This window comes from Plutella xylostella, chromosome 13 (genome assembly GCF_932276165.1).
Source record: "Plutella xylostella chromosome 13, ilPluXylo3.1, whole genome shotgun sequence".
NCBI lineage: Eukaryota > Metazoa > Arthropoda > Insecta > Lepidoptera > Plutellidae > Plutella > Plutella xylostella.
The window spans coordinates 302,686-324,148 of record NC_063993.1 but is presented as its reverse complement, the minus strand read 5'-3'; the positions used below and the strand labels follow the sequence as shown (position 1 = coordinate 324,148).

The window sequence follows — 21,463 nt, the reverse complement described above, 5'->3', positions numbered from 1 at the left end:
AAGAACTTGTCGCACGTGTCACGTGACTGCTTTGTCGTGGTGTAGGGCTTAAGTTCACGCAGTATATTTACTCAAGAGAGAAACTGTAGGTAGGTACTGAGACTACTTAGACTATGTAATGTTTGTACTCCATCTGAGCACAGCGCCAAGTCTGCTGTTTCTGACAGCACCGAGTGATTGCGATAACATTAATAGAGACGATTGGGTTTCGAGCGTAACTAGGGTACCCACGTGGTCCTAATTATCAGCGCGATTTCGAGCCTTTTCTGTGCCAATTTACAGTGTTAATACTTGTTTGTTGTTGTAAGTGTGGTGGTGGTTAGTGGTAAGTGTTGTGTTCGTCCGTAAACTCGTATTTTAGCTCCATTTCAATATAATGGAGCACCACTCGGATCGCCCCCCAGACCCTGATCCCCCAGATGATCAACAGATGTCTTCCTCACCTGATATACTTACGGACTCTTCCCAGGAGACGCGAAAGCGCCCTAGGGATGATGAACAAAGTTCAACACCAAAAGGTAAGCGTGTTATTGTCGACCCCGACTTAGCATCCGCAAGCATCCAAACCATATTCACGCACCCTAGTCTCGACGCCACCAAGGTGTACGACGACTCTGACCCCGGCCCATTCATCGTACATGTCACCCAGGAAAGCTCGTCGGGAAGTACAGCTCCAGCTGCTTCATCCCCGCTTAGGGCTATCAAGTTCGGTCAATTTTTGTACAAAAATAAAATTTCCGACATCACAAGGGATGGTGTCAAAATGACAGGCCGCAACAGGGTCACTGTAGAATTTAGGTCTGCGAAGGCAGCCAATGAATTTATCAAGCATCCTGCCCTGACTGCAAACAAATTTAAGGCTGTAATTCCAACCTACCACATCACCCGGATGGGTGTTGCTAGGCGAGTACCAGTTGATCTCTCCATGGATGAGTTTGTAGGTTCCTTGGACCTCCCGGCTGGCTGTGGTATTGTCCTAAAAGCCCGGAGAATTAGCCGAAAAGTAGTTAACAATGGAAATACTTCCTACGTCCCCACTCAGACCATTGTCATCACCTTTAGAGGTCAACTTCTCCCAGAGAAAATTTTCTCCTACCGCGCAGCGGTAGAAATTGAAAGGTATACTTACCCGACAATTCAGTGCCATGCTTGCTGCAGGTTTGGCCATATGAAGGCTAGTTGCCGGTCCAAGCCTCGCTGCTACAAGTGTGCCCAGCCACACTTGGGTGAGACTTGCGATGCCGACCCTCCCACTTGCATCTACTGTTCCGGAAGTCATGCCTCCACTAGTAAAAATTGTCCTGAGCAAGCCAGACAGAAATCCATTAAAGTCATTATGTCGCAGGACAGCATCTCTTTCGCTGAAGCCGATGCTCGACTTCCTAAGAGCAGAAAATCATTCGCTGAAGTTACTGCTTCACAACCTATTGGCCCACCTGCAAACAAATCATACAAAAAGACTGTATACACACAGCGTAGGCCTAGGTCTCCCCTCAGTCCTGGTTACGACAGACTTGCCCATCAGGCACTTATCTCTTCCCCATCTTCCTCACTTCCTAATGGAAGTGCCCTCAACTCTATCACTTCTATCACCCCTAATGACAACTTATTAGACAATCTTCTTTCCTTAGTTGTTAGTCTGCTGGCTAAATTCAGCGACACAATACCGCCCCACGTTGCCCTAAAACTCAAGGAACTTACATCCTTCACCCAGAATGGCTCTGAACCCGATCCGGGTCCTCCAGTGGAATGCTCAGAGCCTTAAAAATAAATCACATGAATTACTCACTCTCATTGACGATATCAAGCCCGTTGTCGTTGCCATCTCGGAGTCATGGCTAGCGCCAGGTTCTCGTTTCCGAGTTCCGGGCTACTCGTGTCTGCGGGATGACAGGGATGACGGGTTTGCTGGGTGCGCTTTACTTGTGAAGCGTTCCCTTATCTTCTCCTCTATCCCTACCCCCCCTCACGGACAGGAATTTAATGTTGTGGCTCTTAGGGCTTTAGACATTACTTTCGTGTCCGTGTATTTCCCTAATCCTCATCCCTCTCTGCTTCCATCTTTTTATAACATCATTTCTTCCCTCCCCCAACCTCTCCTGATCATGGGGGACTTTAACGCCCATCATACCTCATGGGGTTCTTATCACACTGACGCTTTTGCAATCGCCCTCTTAGACATGCTTGATACCTTAGATGTTTGTATTTTAAATGACGGCTCTCCTACCCGTCGAGTCCTTCCACGTCAGAACCCAAAAAGTGCTGTTGATCTCACTTTTTCTTCTCCTCTTCTTTCAACATCAATATTCTGGAGGGTCCTTCCAAATACTTTTGGGAGTGATCATTTTCCAATTTCTATTACTATACCTAACAGAACTAGCGTTCCTGCTGATTCATGTGCCTTCCCAAGATACATGATAGGTAGGAATGACTGGTCCACATTCATCACCTCTGTTGAAGATAAACTTAATCTGATCCAACCCTGTTCCAGTGACAACTTTCTTGGTAACTATGAACTATTCGAAAAAGCTCTCACATCCTCTGCTAAAAATAAAAAATCTCGTAAGGGCCTAAGAGTCTCACCACCTTGGTGGGATTCTGACTGCACTTCGGCTATTGAAGATCGAAAAAACGCAGAGGATGTTTATCTAGCTAATATGAGCATGGAAAATTTCATAAGTTACAAAAGAATAGCCGCACGAACCAAACGGCTTCTTAAAAAGAAAAAGAAACAGGGTTGGATCAGATTTTGTGAAAATCTTTCTCCTAGGTCTCCCTCCTCTCTGGTGTGGAGATACATTCGGCGATATCGCGGTTCCCTTAATGTCGAAGATATCTTATGCAACGATCCCTCTCTATGGCTAGAAGGGTTCAGCGATAAACTGGCTCCACCTTATGTCCCACACTCTAGTGCTCTCCGTCCTCCACCAGCTCCCTTACCATCTTCAGACAGGTTGGATTCTCCATTCTCTATGGATGAACTTCAATCTGCTTTATCTGGCTTAACCGATTCTTCTCCAGGTATTGATGGCATTCCATACTCTTTCCTTTCAAAATCAAGCCTCAAGGTCAAGTGCTTCTACTTGGAGCTGATAAACTACTTTCTTGAGTATGGAGTTACTCCATGCTCTTGGAGTAAGCAAATAGTCGTTCCCATATTGAAGGCCGGAAAAGACCCCCGTGACCCTAACTCCCGACGTCCAATCGCCCTCTCCTCTGCTTTGTCGAAAATCTTGGAACACATGATTAAATGCAGGCTGGAATGGTTAGTTGAAAACAGGGGAATCCTCGCCAAAACCCAGTTTGGTTTTAGGAAAGGTATGAGCACCCTAGACAGTCTTGCAATTCTTACTACAGATATTCACATCGCATTTAAGAGGAAAGAATACCTTGTGGGTGTCTTTCTTGACATAGCGTCTGCCTACGATAACGTCCTTCTTCCTGTGCTCAGGCAGAAAATGCGCCAGCTGAGCATTCCAGTGAAGCTTACCCGTTTGGTTTGCAGCCTATTCATGGAGAGATCTATCTACATAAAATCCCCTTCGACCTTGGACTCCCCAAAATTTGTATGGAAAGGCCTTCCCCAGGGATCGGTCTTAAGCCCCCTTCTTTACAGTCTTTATACTTATGATCTTGATAAATCCGTTGACTGCTTTTGCGACATTCTACAGTACGCCGACGACCTGGCTCTCTACTATGCATCTCCTTCGTTAGAAGAGACAAATGTACAGCTGAACCTGGCGCTTAGGTACCTCACGGATTGGCTGGATGGTCATGGGTTATCTCTCTCCCCCCCAAAATGCACAGCAGTTGTATTCACCAGAAAACGCCACATCCCTGATGTCGATCTCGTTGTTGGAGAAGATACAATTGCTGTAGCCAACAAAGTGAAATTTTTAGGCGTTATTTTAGATTCACGATTATCGGGAACCCATCACATGAATTATGTGGCTCAGAAGTGCGAGAGGGGCGTCAACGTCCTTAGATCTCTGTCGGGCGTGTGGTGGGGGTCTCATCCCTACTCACAGAAACTCTTGTACAATGCTATTGTTCGAAGCCATTTCGATTATGCTTCCTTTGTACTGGACCCCTGTAACAAGGCTGCATTGGAAAAACTCGACAAAATACAGTACAAGTGTCTTCGTATTATATCGGGTGCGATGAGATCTTCTCCCACCAATGCCCTGCAGGTGGAGTGCGTTGATCCCCCTCTTTCACTCCGGAGGCAGTATTTGTGTGATCGTTTCTTCTTCAAAATTTGGCAATCCGACTCTCACCCCTTATTGGCCAAGCTTGATTCCCTTAGGCGGTTATGTAACTCCCAAGAAAACCATGGTCTTTCTTTCCTCCTTAAAACATTCATTTTTTGCACTAACCTCCCTCATCCCACTGTGAAATTTAAAACTAACCCCCTTTTCGAAGTCCCCTATGACACCCTAGTTTTTCAACCCAACATAGCCCTGGATTTGGGCATCAGAAAGGACTCCCCTGGGGCTGATAGAGCCCTAAATGAGAAACTCAATACTGAGTGGCCGGACTGGCTCCCCATCTACACCGATGCCTCTAAATTATCTGAAGATGGCAACGTGGGTTTGGCTGTATGGCTGCCCAGATACAGGGTTGTGTTGAGTTTCAAGTGTCCTCCTGAAACCTCGGTCTTCACGGGCGAGGCAACAGCTATCTTAGAAGCTCTTCTCTACACTGAGTCCCACAAATTAAATAAAACTATCATTTTATCAGATTCGGCCAGCTGTTTACAAGCTATCATCGCTTGTCCATTTAAATCTAAATCAAAATTTCCAATAATTCTCAAAATTAGAGAAACTCTTCATCGCTGTGTGACTCAGGGTATTGAGGTAGCTATTGCCTGGATTCCCGGACACAGTGGCATCATTGGTAATGAGTGTGCAGATTCCTTCGCTAAGGAAGCCGTTAGCTTGGGCCTGGATACTCATTACCAAAACTTCGCTCATGACCTTGCCTCGCTCGCAGGTCCGAGGCTAGATAGATCCTGGAAAGTGTCCTGGGACACTTCCAGGAATCTCAAAGGTAAGTTTTACTCCGACATTCAACCCCATATCCCCAAAAGGCCATGGTTTTTTAAAGCAAGATTTCTTGATAAACCTGCTACCTCCACTATTTGCAGGCTCCGTCTGGGTCATGTGTGCACCCCTGTGCACCTGGCTAGGATTCGGGTGCGTGATAGTTCTGTATGTGACTGCGGTACCAGCGAAGGATCTGTTGATCATCTTTTCTTTGAGTGTCCCAATCTTCAAACCTCCCTCCACGATTTCCTCCCCCCGTCCATTCCTAAACCTGTAAATATTAATTATCTACTAACACTTGTACATACTCCAGTTGCTAACATTCTGTACAGATTTCTCAAGACTAATAATATTAAACTGTAAATTTGTATATTGTCATTATATATACTAAAACTATACTAACCCCTATTTGTGATGTCCTGTATATATATTGTGTTTGTCTGTTTGTTCCAGGTATTAACCCTGTAAATATATCTAAATTACCGTAAAGACAGTTATAATATACATGTGTGTTCCTTATTACAATTGAATTTGGCGGAATTTGCTGTGTCAGTCACACACGGCATAGTGCCACAACCAAAGATTGATTGATTGACATTAATAGAGACCGTCAACGATAACTTTGTTACGTGTAAACGATCTGAGGTTATTTTTCTACAGGTAGGTAACTGGTTGCCTGCATATCTGTTCTTCGGCATGTAGATTTTAAGTGCTAGGTAGGTTACCAGAGTTTTCTTACCAATTACCGAGAGTCAATTTCTGTGTCGGAATTTCCATCAACAGAGGTACCTACGTTTTTTTGTTTTCTAAAGGCTTTTCTCAAACGCTATGATTTTCTTGAATCGTATGAACTTTATGTGATTTATCTGTGTTATAATCTTCGTGTTTTCTAAAATATATTGGAGATACTTACAGCAATCCTTCGGACACGCATTCACATAACATGCGGCGTGATGGGTGTCAGTGTGAGGACCGCCTGTGTGTTGGTGGTACCAGGTGGTACGGTATCCAGCTACCATAGACTAATTACGAATACCAGTCCACTCGACAAACTTAATTCTTTAGGTAGCTAAATGTAGAACTCCTGAACTTAATAACTGTTTAAATTGAATGCGCTATGTAAAGTTTACTGAATACATCTAAAGTGAAATCAAATTGGATTTGTGTTCCGCCGGGGATTTTGTAGCAGACCAATTTAGTGACGTCAAATAAACGCAACAACAGCTGAGTGAGACTCTTTAGGAATACAAAATTGTTCATGTGACGCTAGGAAATTATATAATGGGCTACATACTTAATTAATATGTATAGATCATGGCTTCTCGTTAGAGAAATATTTTGTAATATTCCTTGGTATAAAGGCTATGCTATATTATAATGTCTGAAAGTATTTAGGTAAGTATATATAATGTAACATTTCAAATGAGTAGCAGGTAATTTGTAGTTAAATGAAATATTTTGTGATATTAGACGAGTATTTGAAGATATTAGTTACTAGGCATATTTTTCCTTGAACTTTCTTCCTCACTTCTTCTTCTTCTTCTGGTGCCGTCTCCTATCGAAGGTTGGCAATCATCCTGCTGATTTCCGTCTTGGAGGCCGCCGCACGGAACAATTCTCCTGTGCTCAGCTGGAACCACTGGCGTAGATTTTGCAGCCATGATGTCATTGGCCGCCCAGGCCTCCTCCTGCCTTGTATTTTCCCCTGTGTTATTACTTGGAGGAGTTCGTACTTGGGGTTTCGCATTATGTGGCCGAAGTATTCCAGCTTGCGTCTTTTTATGGTATTCAGTACCTCTGTGCCTTTTTTATTTAATCTTTGAAGGACTGTTACATTCCGAACCTTCTGGACCCACGATATTTTGAGCATTCTCCGGTAAACCCACATCTCAAACGCTTCAAGGCGCTTGGCCATTCTCTCGGTGAGTGTCCAGGCTTCAGCTCCATATAGAAGGACGTAAAGAAGAAAAGAGATTTGAAATACCTAGGTGCCTTTTATTAAAACTCATTAATTTTTATAAAGGTCTGGCTAAAGCAGCCGTTTAAAAATATGTGACTTGGTGATATTTACGCTGTACAAAGACAAATTGCCAGTAATTTACCGCAAAGGAGATAATAAAGTAAATTTCTAATTTCCGGACCGCCCCGGCGCAGCTCGCGCATTTATCACAGTAAAGCTACATCCATCGTTGACTTTCCACTTGCGACTATTGACTACTGTAAACAAAAGGTATTTCGTGTGATAAACGAAATAAATTTTAGATAGTTTTTCACATGAGCACAATCTTTACTGTTTGCCACGGCGGCAATACATTTAAGCTAGACCTTAGTATAAAGTCTCTGCACCTCTGGGGTGCCATAGAACTGCAACAACAACAACAACTTAGTATAAAGTTCCTTCGTGCAATTCTGCGTTAGAGGCGATATATTATGTCTAAACATGGGACATTTTTCTTAGTGCATCCTTTTATATAGGTAACTACTCTCAGGGAAAAATACAGAAACATTTTACCGCAATGTTAATACATTACTGTAGCACTGAGCCAGGTGGCGCGTTGTTTTTTCAGCAAAAGGGGCTAGAGCTAAGGCCACTGTAGATACTGGAAGGTATTATGGAAGAAAAATACACCGTAATTCACGACGTATACTAATTTGTCAGTGGTGGACTCCAATGTAGGTAAGAGTTAGGTACCAGTCGACGTAAATTTACGTGAAAGATCATGTTGGGGAAATGGAAAGAAATGAAACGTCCTGTCGACGAGCCGTCCAATAGCGAATTGGTCATAGGGGAGCGATTGCGGAATCTGATTGACTGATTATTATAATTATTGGTTGTCTGGTAGAGATTGCTATAAGCAATAAGGCCGCCTTTTTGTACTATTTTATTTTTAAGTTTTGTTTTTTGTAATTTTTGTTCTTGGTGCAAATAAAGTGTTTTGTATTGTATTGTATTGTATAAGAGAATAATAAATGGCTGATAGTTACATGGATATGATTCAGATAGTTATCATGTATGTCAAATTAAATCTTACGTAAACATGAATTATCCTCGATGCTGCAATTAAGATCAAGTATCTATCAGTGTTCTGTAATACCGAATTACTATTACACTACCCTCATTAACTAGACGAAGGCAATCTCGATAATTTAATACTTCAGTTACACGAGTAAGACAGATTCAGAATCACGAAGCGATAAGATTATCATAAATTTACATTTAGGCACACATTATAAGCGTGGGTTTCCAAAATGAAGGTTAAGTATCATAAAGGTAGGTTTAAAATATGTAAATAATGAATGAAAATATCGCCTTTGCCATAATTTTTTTGGCGTGAGTGTGTCAAAGGTGCTGTGTACGAATACGGACTATTATTATCTCTCACCTAAACACTCGCCCGCCCTATGGGCCTATTAAATTGGGAATTGATTTCTCATTTTGAACTGTTATTTTTCATTGTAGGTATTCTACCCGGTAATGTTGCAGAAAACTCTAATGATGACCTTCTATCTACGCGGGTGGAATTTAATGAATGAACGATCCGCAAGCAGCAACAACTTGTCCGACCGAACAATGTGCAGAATGTTATAGATCATCTGATGTAGAGTTAGAACAATTTGCACTATTGAACTTTCAGATCAGGAATGTAGTGGGAACTAGTCTGCGCTCGTTGCATATTCAACTAGCGAAGTGAAATGTAAACCAACTCAATCAACAGATCTAAGCTGAATGTTTTATTTGCAAAAATCTCACTAATTAACCTCTCAAATTCCAACAGCCACTTTACAAATGTGTGGAGTACTTAGCAACAATAGCACTTATTGAGGCATAACAGCCGGAGCACAGCACTACAATATAGAACAGAAGCAGAAGCACGTTCTTCCACAGGACATATTTGAACGGACCCAGGCCGCGGTCCCACTTGTGGACCGTCTCCACCACGATGGGGATCAGCAGGCCGAGGGTCGAGAAGAAGATGGCCCCGACCACGCCGATCAGCAGCTCCAGATCTGGCACCGCTATAGCTAGTATCACTGAAAGGGATAATTAATGTGTTAATAGATGGTTTATTATATATTATTTTACTTTGGGGGGCTCGAAAGGAGCTTTTCCGCGTGACGTAACGTAACAACTGTAGATTGAATACTACAACTACTGGGTAACTATACTGCTCTCTCTATGATCGGTCGACTTCGGCCAATTCGTAATCAATCAATAACTATAATTTGAAAAATTGGCACGAAATCAATCAATTATTTCGTCTGGGTTGTATAAAATTTACGAGTGAGTAATTAAGTAATAAAATGAATATTGCTTTTGCGTGATATTGGAGTGCAAACGAGAATTTACGTCCACTCTATTTAATACTTTTTTATATAAATAAAGCTGTAAATTCACGGCGGACATGTTGTTATACTAGCCGACGTGTTGCATGTTTTATGTATCTACATACATATGATAATCGACAATACGTCCATTGAGATACATAAATATAATTATGTAGGTTTTAGAAGTGACTTTGCTACACACATCGACTGCTGCAATTAACCAGATGTCGTCTGCCAATTTACAGCTAAATCTGTCCAATTGTCCATGTATAGATGAATAAAATATAGTCCGACAATGCTAACTTTGCAACTGAAACAAGTGCCAGCACTAAAATAACTTGACTTTGTTATTCAATGTAATTTCTGACATCGACGTTTGTACTTTCGATTTCGGTACGTCTTACTCTTCTTCACAAAGTTTTACCCAATATCAAGTTCGCGTTGTTTGACCCTATATCTACAACATTAATAATAGGTACCTGTGACAACAACAATTCCAGTCCTCAGCACAATTTGGGCCACGTTATGGTATTTCTCCTCGACCCTGCTCCTCATCCTTGTCCATATGATGTCCATGGGGGCGTACATCTGCAGGCAGTAGGTAAAGAACACGGCCACTGCGACTAGACACTTAGCTATTAATGCAAATCTGGAAAGAAAATAAAAATATTAAAATATGGCTAACCAAAAAAAAATGTAGGTAGAGGATTTTGAGGATAAATATAATATTGCGTATGGTGTAAGAATGTAACAAAACTCCCAAAAACTAATTAGCTAAGTATACTAAACAGATTTCAAAAATCTTTCACCAACATTATTTATTTCGTAGGTACACAAAAATTGGAGAGCGAATTTAGCACGGAAAATATAGTTTATCTTAATTATTGATGAATGAAAATGATGTATTGTGCTAACTGCCCCCGTATTCACAGAAGTTACAAAGCTTTGTAGGCGGATTGGTCGATCGCGATTTTCAATAAAGATTCAAAGATTTTCACGAGAATTTCGTAATTCGTGAGTTGTGCAGAAACGTGATTGAAAGTGGTTCAGTGTGCTGTACCTGTAGAGTCTTAGAGCCATGCATGGAGTGTCTCTGAGTGATGGCGACTGAACGCTAACTCTATGTAATTATAATTACCTATGTAATATCTTTTGCGTTTTACGTTGTTTTTTTGGACTCATAATACCTACAAGTATAGATTTTACTTTACTGACTAAAAGTATTTGAACATAAATATTCTTCCACCCAAAGCTTGTCTTTTAGTAATAAGACCGCCTTTTTTGTACCTATGTGTTTGTATATATATGTACCTATAGACTTTGTAAATTATGTTCTTGTGAATGTACAAATAAATAATATTCTATCTATCTATCTGAAAGTGCCAATTTTCCTTTTATCTCCCTGATAATATAAATAACCAGGATATATTAGTAGGAAACCTATCGAGTCAATAATACTGAGATTTAATCAATCTGTAGGTACAGGTAGTATATTGCATGATGACTGGATAGCGCATGACTGCCTAAGGTTTCGGGTTCAATACCTGGTAGGGGCACATATTTGTTTAAAGACAGATATTTGCTCTTAGGTCTTGGATGTCAAATGTTTGTGTAGTGTGATCTCCATGTCAAAGCCCAATGTCCTACAGTGGATCATGTTTACGGGTAGAGTATGTTTGTATATTGCATTTGCCCAACGCGCTAGTGACAAGCGTTCGTGCAAAAATTGGCATAAAAATGGTAACATGTTATTTTTAAATAATGTAGGTAAGTAATTTCCTTTTTTTTGGGATTGTTTTGACATGGTTATATTGAATCAGAAAAGTTATATGAAAAGTAGATTGCATTGCAAGTTTTTAGCCAAGTCAAATGTCTTCAATATCGATTTGGCAAACTAGCCAAAATGAATAATTCAATATTATACTTATTGGAATTGATTCTATACACGCGAAAATGTCAAGGCTAAGTGCGATAGAGATCTTAAATTGTAGGGCGAAACTTTATCAGTATAATTGAATCAAAAACTGACATAGCCACTAAACAAAATGCCTAAATATACCAAATGCTGTTGTTTTTCTCAAACAGTCAATACTCGATATTCAAAACCAATGAACAAATGAGACAAGATTATTCTTAATAGCTATCAGGAGATTCACACAGGCTTAACAAAAAATATTAAACGAGAGTTGTCTTGAAATCGAACGTATAATGCAATGAGATAGAGTCGTAGTTAGCTCAGCAGCGACAGCGCTCGAAACTTGCCACTTCAGCGTTGAGCGTCCGTAAATAAAACTTACATTTCATGTTGCGGTAAATTCAAGGTGACACTCCCCAGCACCTGGTCACCGTACGCCAGGTAGCCGGTCGCGCCGATAGCCGTGTACAGTAGGGTGACCAGGATCATGGTGGCGTTGAGCACCCCGGGACAGCCCAGGAAGTGCTGCGGCTTGGCCATCTCGTTCTCCACCGGCATCACCACGTTTATCCCTTCCATCGCAAATAATACTGTGCTGGAAAAAAACAACACTTTTATTTATGAAAAGCTTTACGGCTATCTCAATATTTAAGGATATTTTGTATTTATTCAAGTCTGCACGGAAAATCAACAAGTTTGTAAACGGACTCGGACGGCTGCTGATTTAACGGACCGGTCGCTACCCAAATAAAGCCTTTTAGTGGTTCATATGAAGTACATTTACAAATTATACCTCCACGGAGATATTATGTAACTTTCACGTACTATTTATAGTACCTAGCACGCTTACATTTATCTGCCAGTATTTCAGAAATAAAATCTAGGTTCTCTAACTTTTAATTAGCATTAATTTAAAATTATCCATGACTTTTAGGACATCATGGTCAGCAGTCGTATTAGGTCCCTCTGATGGTTTCACGAAAACCATATTTTAGACTAAATTAAATATTATATCGTGCAATGCAAGTCATTTCTGCGAAACTGGTATTCAATTTCGTCAAACCAGAGCCCACAAATCTATTTACATACCTTACAAACAGGGGCCATTCTTGAGCACTGACCGATAACGAGCTCTCAAACTTCGCAGGTATATGAGTAAATATGTAATAGAAAGTTATGAGAAAAGTAACGACTAGGCACATATTCGCTGCTATAGAGAACGGAACCAGAAACTTGAGGTATCTGAATTGCGTTATTAGTATTAAAGGTAAGAGTATGAGTGCGCAGTATGCTGTGTAGCCTAGTTTGTAGTCCGGGAAAAAACTATCGAATATCTGAAACAAACAACATTCTGTTATAATTAAGTATTTTTGAAACCTTATTGAGATGTGATTCTGGCTGGTTATGTATTTATAGAATATGCTATGAAAATGTTTTTTTTTTTTTTTTTTTATGTAGCCTGCATCGTGTCCCACTGCTGGGCAAATGCCTCCTTAGATAATGACCACCGTTCCCGATCCTGTGCTTCTTTCGGCCATTGAGGCAAAAACCTGTCGAGGTCGTCCCGCCATCTCCGTCTGGGTCTTCCGCGACGCCGACGTCCATCACTGGGCACCCACTCGGTGACAATTCTGGCCCACCGGTCCGGGTGCATGCGACAGACGTGGCCTGCCCAGGCCCACTTCAGCTTCGCAGTCTGTGCGCCCACATCAGTGATACGAGTCGAGGAGCGTAGCGTGGTGTTCCGGATTCGGTCAATCCTTCGTACACCAAGTATGGTACGCTCCATCGCTCTTTGGCAAACCTTGAGTTTGGACTTCTGATATTCGGTCAGAGACCAAGTCTGTGCGCCGTAGGTTAGGACAGGCAGAATACACATGTCGATGAGTTGGCGTTTGAGAGTTAGAGGGAGAGTACCCTTCATTAGATCTTTCATGGACCAGAAGCTCTTCCAGGCGTTGGTAATGCGTCTTTCGACTTCCTTGTCCTGCCTGTTTTCGAAGGATGCTATCTGGCCCAAGTAGATATACTCATCGACATATCCTATTTCCTGCCCGTCTACCTCGACCCTACTTTTGACGCTATTGGTCATGGCTTGAGTCTTAGACCTATTCATCTTTAGTCCCACCTCAAGGCTCGCCGTGCTAAGGTCTTGTAGCATTTCTGTCAATACTGATGCGGACGGAGCAAACAAGACTATATCGTCGGCGAAGCGTAGATTTGTTAGCATTAAATAAAATGAAAATGATATAAGTATTTAAATGAAAACTTACTTACATCTTTGAGTGAAGATGAGACAAAGCTCACATAAACACTAGTCCCGCCTATACAGACCCCCGCCATAGCAAAATCGGCGAAATATCTGAAAATATAACAAAAATATTTAGGTATAAATCTATAGCAATAAACTGAATAAATCTGACTCAGCTCCTCACTCTAAACAACTTTTTCTTAGTCTTAAACCCTTATCAATTTTAAACACCCTGTACATAATTACGCCTTTTGTCAATTACCTGACGTGTCTGGAGTACTGTCGAACTCTTTTCGGGCCGTGTGAGAAGGCCGTCTCGCAAGTGTCGGTGTAACTCAGCGACGGCACTCGGAATTCTTCGCACAACTCCCGGGAAGTGCGCACCTGGGAAAAAGTTAAGTAATTAAGCTCACACTCCACCATTGCTGCGGAGATATGTGGAGATGTTCAATGCGGAAAAGGTAAGCGATGTTTTTCAGGTTGGGTGGATCTAAGAGGTCTGAGAAATGGAGAGCGGTGAGCGGTACTCAATTCATAAGTCACTCGGTAGTTAATCTATACTGACGAAAATCTTACGAAAATGCAAGTGCAATCGTTTAATACAACGAGATAGAGTCGTGGCTCACGCCGCGTTCCAAAAAATTGTTTTTCGTCACATAGAGTGACACCCCAGCTCACATCTCCGCTTCCATTGTAGACCGTAGTGAATAAAATAATTTATAAATATAAATAAAGATGTATAAATAAAGGATTTCATTTAGTCGGTAAAAAACATCTCCTCTTCGCTCGTCTGGTCTCTGCATTGGTGGAGAGTGGGCCTCAGTGTCAAACTCAAGATTCACGTACCCCTAAACTTTTGCGGAAGCGGCGGCGTCGCAGCGACTAAATTTTGTGCGCTTTGTAATAATAATATACCTAGACCCTTTATAAAACTTATTCTGTACTCGTAGTAGTGAAAATTCCAGTTAGAGAGATTTTTTAATGATACGTATGCTCAACATTTGAAATAAGCCACTTTTTTTCTTATTTATGTTTAGTACTACCAGCTTCCTTTTGCTATTAGTGACGGATATATTTCATCAAAAACCACCATAAAAACTAAGGTATCCCGCGGAAATGCTGAAAGAAGATTCTTAGAATATTATTATTATAAAAAACAGAAACCTAACTAAGTTGCCTGCCTCGTGTCGGGAGGCAATTAGACCACGGGGGGTACGAAAATTCACTACGAAGGAAACTATTCATGAAAGCAAAATACCAAAAATATATACACAGAATATTGCAGACTCCTCGGCCGTTTCAAAATTATTAGGTAGGTCTAGGTATATAGGTAACTCGAAAACTTCTGCATCGCATGTGCGGGTAGCTATTTATTAACTGTCAATGATAGAGTGCAATAAAAAAAATTACAAACAATAACAAGAAAAAATACTTCCAACTATACCGGCCTGAGCACAGCGAAAGTTTCTTCAGCAGTCCTGTAAATGGCTTGACGCAGACCAAATTGCGCTATTGTCTCTCGTTTAACTGCCACTACGGGACAAATAACAGCTAACTAACCTTTCATTAGGTACTACGCCTGTGCTGTGCGCTATGCGACAAAATTCCATTGGTAGGAGTAAGTTCGCTAGAAAACCTTCTGTAAGTTCCTATCTTTTTATTTACTTTTTATGTCACAGTGTCAAACACTCCGGTATACGGAAATTATATAATAAATTATATTATGTACATGTGAACACTACTCAATGCGAATGTGGTCCAAGAAAGTAGCCTCCTTGAGCCCTTAAGTGTCAAATGTTGCTTGTATGCGCCCGGCGCACCCGGGGCACTGGGAGTCAGCGACAGACGCTTATCTGATTGGCTAATCCTATCACTCCGGTGAATACCCTCAGCTAAGTAAAGCTCTAGTAGAGTACTTTTATCAACACTGTATATTCGTAATGATCCTATCCCAGAGGCATTATATCACGATTTACGACGTAGTTAAAATGCCATACGGGTTATTGACATAATAGAAATTGAATTTATAAATAAGCTCGTGTACGTATACATTAGGTACTACGCGATAAACCACTTCAAGTTGCATCTCAAAGTGTGAGCTTTAATATTATTGCAATTGAATATCTTTTTAGTATCGACGGTAGAGCCGCTACGGCAGCTTCGACGCATAAAATACTAATATTCATGCTAACTACGTGATCCTCATCGATTGAGGTAATCTCAAATCCACCAGAGATATAGATACAAGTTGTGGTGAAGGATGAAGAGACCATAAGGCCATCAGATTTCTACAGGGTGTTTTTGTGTTTCAAAAGCGTTATAGTAAGCCAAAAGGGGGTGACTCAGCTCATATCATTCTGTACAGCTTAGCAGTTTTATAGAAATACACATGTACATATTTATATTTAGAACACCAGTATTTGGAGAATTATTAATTTGTTTGAGCAATCACCATCTTATCATATCTCTAAGTCGCATTTAAAATAGTACCGGAAAGCGAACATAAGTACGAGCGAGAGGTCTCAGAAGTAATCACTTAAATTGTAAAATACCTATAGTTGTTTGGTAACTCACCAATATGTGAACACAGTGTGTGGCTATGAACCCGACGAGGAAGCTGCCGAGGCAGCCGGGAATCAACCCCGCGTGCTTGAACGCCGCGGGCATCGCGAACAGACCCGAGCCCAGGGACGACTTCAGAAGGTGACAAAACGAACCCAACGTGCTGAAATTGGAAAAAAACTGAAGTTAATGTCGCGAAAGCTTTTACTGTATGTGTGGGTAGACTCCGAGTGGATTTAAGCGTCGGACGATTTCCCAACATTGGTTTAGACTTTTCATGATATGGTTATAAATGTTAAGAATTATGTTATGGTGAGAAGTTGAGGACGTTATAACAGGGGATATAGAAATGTTTTTGGTAATATTGCGTAGCATACTTAATGCCAAAAGCCAAAGGAGAAGGCATAGGAAAAGATGAAGAAGAAGAAACTATAATTTGTGTGATCAATGCTCAATATGAACATAATGAAAATTTGGATTACATACGATGTAGGGTGGGCGACGTTGCGGTGCTGGAATGGGTCATATTTGAGAGTGTCTTCATATTTCCCGTCTCGGTGCAATGTGATCGTTGATTGGGTTTGTGAAGGCGTGACGTCGTCATTTATTGAATCGCAGCTACTGGAAAATAATGTAACATTATTAACAATAAAAATATTGTTTAGATAGAGATTTTTTAATTGCTAAATCTATCTTTCCTGTTAAAAACTGTTTCTATAGACCTGCAAGGTAGTCAAAGTGATAATAGAGGTAATAAATTGATGACTGTAGGTATAAATAAAAAAATCTAGGTTTATCACTGAATAATAGAAGTGAATCAATACAAAGCACACTCGAGTTCCATCATAAATGGATATTTTATTCGTTACGCAGCAATTTAATTGTCCAAATCCAAATCCAATCTTTTCAGGTTTACGATCCATCCGTCGGGCTATCTATAGGACAATAAACCTGCCGGGGGCGGGGGTGAAATGGTTTACTACCTTGTAAATCGACTGGGTATAGACGGTATAGTTGAACTCTACTAATTTCTGTACTAAAGTGTAAACACGTTTAAAACATAATTTAAGTACTTTCGTGAAAGTATTGGCGAATGGAAAGTAGCCCCCAGTAAACAGCTGTTTGACTTGTTAAAATGATAATAAGACAGGTATTATGAATTTTGTTGTTGTTTTGTTAAGTAGCACCACCGGTTTAAAAAGAGAAGGCTTCTAGAAGGAGTCAATTTACATCAAAAGATCGTACTACTTACAAACTTTAGCTTACTACTTAGGCTTTAGGACTTTTGCAACATCCTGTATTGTATAAATGGTTTGTCCGTTTATGTCATGCAGCTATACTATACCTATCAACCAATATTAATATTGTAAGGCATAATAAATCGATACTTTGACCTTGTGAATAAATCTCAGTCGGAATCACGGTGCCCTTGGCTCGATCTAGATATAAGTTCTGTTGTATGTAGCAGAACAAAATTGCGTGTTGTCATAGTCAAGGTACGGGTAATACCTGTTAATACCTTTGACTTTGAACCCAAAATAATTTGGCGTTATTTAGGTATACCTACCTATATTATGATTTCTCCTGTTATGTGAGTGGGTGTAGTGTACTAATCTTCCTACTAATTTGGCGCATTCTTATCACAGTTTTTACGAATTTAAAAGTCATAGTACACAAAAAAAAGGGAATTTTGGTTTACTAATATTTGCAACACACATACACAATGACTCTGAGAAGAGAATGTTTTACTGTAGTAGTTTAGAGTTTAGTATCATTATTTAATTATAGAAATGTACAACTATGTGCAGCTGTTTTATTTGTTACGCAATTTTTGTTTATTTCGAAAGTGATACAATAGGTACTACTTCTTATGGCCAGCCCCCAATAAAAAAGATAGTTGGTTTTCTCTTCAAAGTTAAAATGAATGCAAAGTGATACAAATAATGGCTTTCCATATAATATTTATTTTAAAGTTTTTTTAAGGAAAATATGAGAAATATTCAAAATAATCTTTGTGTTTCAACTTTTTTGTCTGCATTGTTTTGTTTTAATTAAGATGAAGAAGATTTTTGTATAGACATAGATAGCTCTATCTCAGTGAGAGATAGTAACTGACGGTAATCTACATACATTACAAAAATTTACTCGTAAGTAAACCGCTGATGTGTGTTATCTTATCAATATCACTTACACTCACGACCTTATCTCCTGTACTCTACGGTGGATTACTGCAACCAGATTTAGACTGAGTTTATATTGGAGAACTGCTGGACCAATTTTAATGGAATTTGGCATGTAGCAAGTAAACAAAATATTATCTTTTCACACGGCAGTTGTCTATTTCAACCAGAGATGGTGGTCTATTATGGTGGTTCATCTTTACCAAAGACACAACGAACCATTAGAGAAAAGCACTTAATAAAAATACAAAATAAATACTCACGCTTCCTTTTTGTGATCCAATTCATACATTTTGTCAAGCAATCCCAGAAGCACTTATAGTATTTAAAATGCCACTAGCACAGATGTTGTTTTATGTGAGTACATCGACGTTTTGCCAAAATATTATTTAAACACATTAAGCGTAAACATTTTACGGTCCACTTATTCATAAATGATAATTTTAAAGAAAATCTGTCACGTTACAAAAAAACATTTATCACGTAAACCGTCTAAATAAAGACGCTTTCTAGTCCGTAGTTACGTCTGTCAAAAATGATACACTTGAATCTGACAATCTACTGTCGGGAGCACAACATCGCGACTGAGAGTTGGAAATTATAAAACAAAGATAACAGTCAATGAAACCTGTTTACCGAGCAGAAAACCACTTTTTGCTCAATAATTGTTCATGTGTGATAAAAATACAAGTTAGGTTAGTAGTCACTGCGCGCCGCCGCGTCAAGGGTATGGGTATGCCCCGGCTTGTTCAGATCAATTAGAGTCCGGCAATGCAGACTTTGCAACACGTAATGATTGGATATTATTATTTCCGATCGAAAAAGGGCCAGACATGGGTAAGACGTACCACGTTTGTGTCAAAAATTATAAAGACTTTGTTGTTTTATAAACTTTGTTGTGCACTTGTTTCTATTGCAAAGTCAGCTTTTTTGGACTCTAATTACTTTGGGTCCCTTTTAGAAGCGAATTTAGTTTCCGACTGGTGTTGATCACTGGCGCTGAAGGTTGTGAGTTCGATTCGATGACTAGGTACAATATTTTTTTCTTGGGTTGCCAATGTGCTGGAAATAGACAGTAAATTAAAATGCAGGACTTTTATTATATTGAGTCTCCAATGAAATTAGCCAGCACTACCAAATCTATTTTTGTATAATTATAATATTGAGAAATTCTGTAATTTTGCTCGTTTGGACTATTAATAAAAATGATCAATATTTCTATAAGTACTGTCCTTCTCTAATCTTGCGATTGCAGCTATATGCCTGCACGAGTCTTAACTTCAAGAGGATTAATAATGTCAAGTAACACTGATAGTCTAGATATCTACCAGATAACCTGAATTGTGCGTGAACTTAGTTATTGTCTGTAGTTAGTTATTCCGCTAAACTTGTATACTGAAATGGTGCTACCCATACATACTTTTTAAATGCCAACACTTTTTTTAATAACACTGGTAATATTTCGTAAAAGAAACAAAATTACCTACAATTTTTATTTATTCTGATAACTATACGGATACGGATTTATTAGGAAGCGTGTCGTCTCCCTACTTCAATAGTATAGAGTCAGTGACCATCATTGGACCATGACAGCTCGGGCCCATTCTCACAGTATCATAGTACCACGTCAGGTGAAAGTGCTATTCCGACTCGCTGAGTGCAAATTTTACATATTTTTTATGTCCTTAAGCCTTCCGCCTTCCTCGAATGAAAATGAGAATCTGTCAAAAGTAGCGAGGTGAACTTGAGGGGTGAGGGGCGCTCCAGGGACAATGATGTTGATTCTGAAGGCAGAAATTCTAATTTTAACGCTGTCAAACTAAAAAATTTGCTAGCATAAAATGTCATTTACGGAAACAATCATAGAGTCGAATTTTAAACAAAGAAATTAAGGTTTTGACATCGCTAAATTTAAAATTTCTGCCTTCAGAATCGATATCAATGACGTGTGATTGTGAAGCAATTTTACAGACACGGCATTTTGATAAAAAAATATGTATGACATATGTGAATTTTATGAATGCGTATTTGGTGCGTCTGTCGGTGACCATTTTGCGCATGTTAGCTAAACAAAAGTTGTTTAGATATTTTATAAAATCTATAACAGCAGTCAAATCCATATAAATTTTATCTGACATTTGTTTCTTTTCAAGGGAAAAAGAACTTTATTCATAGGACTTATGTTATAATTTTTGAAAGTATATAGTTTTTTTCACAAAAACAAAACAAAAATCAATGCAGCCGATTTCGAGCCAAGCTACTACAGACAGGTTGGTACCAGACTGGTACCTACACAGATACTTTAATAATTACTGGCGCGCTGCTTCGTGATGAAGTACTTACTAATTTATTTTCTCCAAAATTCAATTCAAAGTTGGAATGTTGAATTAAGTTTTATCTTCCTTCAGTTCACTGGCTGAACCATCTAAAAACTTATTTTTAACCCATTGTTCGATGAAATTGTTTATCTAAGTATTCCTTTATAAAGCCTATAAAAGCATTTTAAACAATTCAAAACGGTTGAAAATTATCTTTATTGAAAATCTTGTTAGGTACTCGTATAAATAAATTCTTTAAATGAAAATAGACCGCATTTTTGATAATTATATTAAAGTACGAACTCACGTTTTTAACTAACTAAACTAACTTTTAAAAATTGTAGAGTATGTTTCGTTGAAACTATTTTCAATTTCCCTGGCTTTTTTGACTTCCATAATAATATTATAGTTGTTACTTTTCTCCACAAATATTTTATTATATTAAACTCAAAGAAAAGAAGATAATAATTTAAACAAACTCCATTTGCGCCTGTTAGCTAAACAAAAGTTGTTTTATTTTATCATCGAATTTGTTGATTTATCTAGCTTGGGAGTTCAAATACCTCAGTAAAAAATGCCTTATTAATTATTGAATTATTTTTTTATAGAACGTATTACTTAGGTTGGTACCTACTTAGTTTATGAAATTGTATTAGCAGAGGAAATAAAAGAGACATAACCTGTGAGTTTAACATAATTATATATGAGCAAAAGGTGTAACCTAATGTTTAAAATTGAATGTACTGAAATACCCAGTGTACAAAATTGAATGTATCGAAGTACCCAGAGTATTCTAATACATAGTTTTAATATACACAAATTATGTAGTAGGTACACGGACCTATCGACTCGGTTATTAAAATATA

General features: G+C 39.3%; 2 protein-coding genes across 3 annotated transcripts; one reads left to right on the top strand and one right to left on the bottom strand.

Moving 5' to 3' along the window:
* Positions 1 to 219: 219 nt before the first annotated feature.
* On the top strand, positions 220 to 5,417 carry LOC125489357. Its single transcript, XM_048625057.1, has 2 exons — positions 220 to 325; positions 405 to 5,417. The coding sequence occupies exon 2, from the start codon at positions 431 to 433 to the stop codon at positions 1,763 to 1,765; it is 1,335 nt and encodes a 444-aa protein (XP_048481014.1). The 5' UTR covers positions 220 to 325; positions 405 to 430; the 3' UTR covers positions 1,766 to 5,417.
* Positions 5,418 to 8,754: 3,337 nt separating this feature from the next.
* LOC105381145 (proton-coupled amino acid transporter-like protein CG1139) lies at positions 8,755 to 18,946 on the bottom strand. Of its 2 annotated transcripts, none has more exons than XM_048624946.1 (9): positions 18,543 to 18,946; positions 16,586 to 16,717; positions 16,112 to 16,262; positions 13,800 to 13,921; positions 13,564 to 13,648; positions 12,376 to 12,620; positions 11,669 to 11,881; positions 9,851 to 10,020; positions 8,755 to 9,077 (listed from the first exon to the last, which is right to left on the bottom strand). In XM_048624946.1, exons 1-9 carry the CDS (start codon positions 18,569 to 18,571, stop codon positions 8,827 to 8,829), a joined length of 1,398 nt encoding a protein of 465 aa, XP_048480903.1. In that variant the 5' UTR covers positions 18,572 to 18,946; the 3' UTR covers positions 8,755 to 8,826. The 2 variants fall into 2 exon arrangements, with proteins under 2 accessions (XP_048480903.1, XP_048480902.1); XM_048624945.1 differs by having other exon boundaries at positions 16,586 to 16,720; positions 18,543 to 18,945.
* Between the last annotated feature and the right edge of the window lie 2,517 nt (positions 18,947 to 21,463).

Excerpts from the sequence above, each read along its gene's own strand:
- LOC125489357 (XM_048625057.1), top strand. The coding sequence starts at position 431 with ATGTCTTCCTCACCTGATATACTTACGGACTCTTCCCAGGAGACGCGA.
- LOC105381145 (XM_048624945.1), bottom strand. The coding sequence starts at position 18,571 with ATGTATGAATTGGATCACAAAAAGGAAGC. Across the intron at positions 16,721-18,542 it reads TTGGATCACAAAAAGGAAGC|TAGCTGCGATTCAATAAATG; the intron begins GTGAGTATTTAT and ends ATTATTTTCCAG. Across the intron at positions 10,021-11,668 it reads AATTTACCGCAACATGAAAT|ATTTGCATTAATAGCTAAGT; the intron begins GTAAGTTTTATT and ends TTTTCTTTCCAG.